A 3473-nucleotide genomic window follows, 5' to 3' on the forward strand; every position below is an offset into this window, starting at 1 on the left:
GAGGTTTTATTTTACACAAATACACACACACACACACACACACACACACACACACACACACACACACACACACATTTTGAAATGCTGACTAAAGTTTTATACATTAGTTTCTTACAGCAGCAAAAACATCAACTTCCATCTAACTATGATTAAAATAGCTGTCAGAGATGATCTCCCTTTAGATGTTGAATTTCTATAAAAACAAACAGAAACACATTCTGTTAATTCTGTTTATGATGCCAAAACCTTCTTGGATACGTAAAACTTCAAAAGGGCTTTTTGTAGTTCTTTGGACTGCACACCATAAATAATGGGGTTCAGACTGCCTGGAACAATACGAAACAGAAGAGCAGAGAGTTTTCTGTACTCTGAGTACTGAGGGAAGCGATGCAGAGTAATGAGTGTCATTCCACTAAATGTCATAATCAGATAAACAACCAGATGAGTGCTGCAGGTCTTCAACGCTTTACTGTTCAAAGACTTGTTCTTACTGGTCAGACAAACCACTGCAATGTTTGTATAGGAAAGAACTATTGCCCCTATAGAGCCCACATAAACAGCCACGGTGAAAGTGATACCATAGATGTTGTTAATGACCACACTTTCACAGGACAGTTTAAACAATGAGGCATTGTCACAGTAAGGGTTTGTGATCAAAGTCCTGCATCGACTCAGTCGTATGGTCAGACCTAGAAGAATCCCGACCAAAACAAAGGCCACTCCCCAGGCACAAACTGTCAGCTTGATCACCATTTTGTTGGTCATTGTGGAAGCATAGTGCAAAGGATTACAAATGGCCACATATCTGTCATAGGCCATAATCATGAGAACAGTGTGACTTGTGGTTCCAACCAAGTGCGCAATGTAGGCCTGAACAACACATTGATAATAACTAATGAGGCGCTCAGATGGAGGTCTCATAAGGTCTATAAGCAAACGGGGCACCACGATAGAGTTTGCAAGAATATCATTCAATGGCAAGTTGCAATAAAGGAGATACATGGGCTGATGAAGATTCTTGTTAATGAAAATCAAAATAGTAATGCCCACATTTAAAATCATTATAAACAGGTAGGAGAAAAACAAGAAAAGGAGAGCGGGGTAGAGAGAATCCTTTGAAATGTTTAAGCCCTCTAACTGGAGGGTGTAGCTGTTGTAGGTGTAGTTCTCCATCATCCTGAAAGAACGAAGCTGTTACTTTACACTTACAGATCTTATGAGATAGCAAGTCTAAATGATCTTATCAGAAACAATAAAAGTTACAGAAGGAACTTTATAGTAGTGAAAACAATGAGGGTGAGTTATAGAAAAGCTGATGTGAAGCTGTTGGTAGACTAATACATCACTGCACAGCTTGTTTGTCACTGTTCTCTGCTGTTTTATAGGCACAGACTCCCAGAGGGTGTCCACATTGCCTCAGATTTTGAATGATGTAATTGCAATGATAATAAGATCAAAGGTGCTTTGTTCATCAAAACTCAAGGCAATTCCTTTGTTATCAATTAAGCAGACAAAAGGCCTGGAGTTGATTTGAGGTGTGGTGCTTGCATTTGGAGGATTTTGCTTTGAACAGACAACATACGATCAAAAGTGCTCTCCATGCGGATGAAACAAGGTGAACTCAGTAATGCAAAAAGACCTGGACATCCACGGAACGGTGGTGAAGAGAAACACCTTCACAAAAGTCAATATCCAAGGCTACCATAAAGTGAAGACTGCATGAAAGTAAATACAGAGGGTTCACTGCAAGGTGCAAGCCACTCATAAGCCTCAAGAAAAAAAAAAAGACTAGAATGGACTTTGTTAGACTTTTTTTAATTAATTAATTAATTACCTCATTATTATTTTTTGACTGAATATGGTGGGCTGCCTGTACCAAAAATGCATTTTTTTTGTCCCAATCCAGGCTTTCTCAGATCTAATAGTTACGTTCTTTTTTTCTGCATAGGCTGGCAGGACAAGCATTTCTAAGTTGCAGTAAGGATATATCCGTGTAGTGAAAATGTAGGTAGGTGCAGGCTGTGTACAGATGCCCCTGAGACAATCCAGCACATAAAGCAGGGTGCAAGATGCTAGCAGGCGGGGAACCATGATAGGTTACGGCATACGTGGAATGCTGTACCTTACCAATAATCCTCCGATAGAAGGCACACAACACCCACAAGTTACCAAAATAGCTATGAAAACGGATAAGAAAACCCTAATGGACATAATGCAACCTTTTCATTGCCCAGAGACAGAGGTCATCCCCTCCTTCAGCGGATTGTCAACTCCCAAGAGCTCATACATGAGTTTAGACAAGGTCTTCAGGCCTTCCAGTGCTCTGGTCACAGTTTCATCCCGGGGAGTATTGTTGAGAAGAGAAGTGGGTCCTAATTGCTCTGATAATCCTCCTACTGCATCACAAGTTAAGTTTGCCTACCTAAGCACATTGTAGTGGATGTAATTAATAAGGTCCACAGTCTAATTTGGAGTAATTGGGATAATTGAAATAATCCCCACAACTACTGGCAACTTTTTAAACCCGGCCACAATTTGGTCAGCCAATTTAAATTCGTTTGGAACCCCTCTAGGCAGCCTAATAGCATCGATATACGTTGGTGAACCCAAAGAAAAGTCAAATGAGCCTGTCGAGCGCTTCCTCAAAACATGGCATCCACGCCTCGCTGTTAATTGGGCAGTGCCGGGTTCACCCAGTGGCACCCCCTTTTCACCCACTAAAACTAAAGGCGCCCCGACAGGTACCATGGCCCACAGGCCAGAAGTCCAGCTAGGGATTCTGACATATAGCCTGTACTCACCACAATAGTAGTACAAACCTGCACGTTCCCACGGTGCCATTTTCTTGATTTACCTTTCCTCTGGCCAGATACGTCACCAGTTAGAGTCAACATCTCCCGCGTCGTGCTTGTGGCTTCCCTGATTGCTTACTGTAAAATTAAAACAAGTATAGTTAGCTTTTCTTGGGGTGAAATGTCCTGGACCTGTTTTGTTGTCAATTTGTGGGGACAGCCTGGCCAAAGTGGATTAGTTTCCTGTAGAAACAGCACTTCCAGTTAATTTAAACATACAACCAAGTCCCTATGTATCAATGGGATACAGAGGACCAGGTTCAGTGAATACATATGGGCGGGCGTCTGCGCACACCACACAGTCTAACACCTTTTGCTCTTTTATATTTTAAATTAGCCAATCTAGCCACAGATTGCTATCTTTATACTCACTAGGTGTCGGTTCTCTTAGTTGTTACGCTTCTTTTCTCTCTCTGGGCCCTCTGTCCCCCTTTAACGGATGGACCACATGTGGGATGACCGCTGTATTCGGGCAATTGATATAGCTTTTGTAATAGTCTGTGATTTTATGCTAATACTCTCAGACCTCCCATTACTTTCCAGCTTCACCCAATTCTGGTTGTTTCCTGCTGCCACCTTTGTGCTCAAACTAGAACCTCTTTCTGAGGGGCCTGTGACCTT

General features: G+C 41.9%; 1 protein-coding gene across 1 annotated transcript; it reads right to left on the reverse strand.

The window, feature by feature from the left end:
* Positions 1-231: 231 nt before the first annotated feature.
* On the reverse strand, positions 232-1176 carry LOC100694108 (olfactory receptor 52N5-like). Its single transcript, XM_005462513.3, has one exon. It carries the CDS (start codon positions 1174-1176, stop codon positions 232-234), a length of 945 nt encoding a protein of 314 aa, XP_005462570.1.
* Between the last annotated feature and the right edge of the window lie 2297 nt (positions 1177-3473).

Source organism: Oreochromis niloticus, linkage group LG10, assembly GCF_001858045.2.
Source record: "Oreochromis niloticus isolate F11D_XX linkage group LG10, O_niloticus_UMD_NMBU, whole genome shotgun sequence".
Taxonomy (NCBI): domain Eukaryota; kingdom Metazoa; phylum Chordata; class Actinopteri; order Cichliformes; family Cichlidae; genus Oreochromis; species Oreochromis niloticus.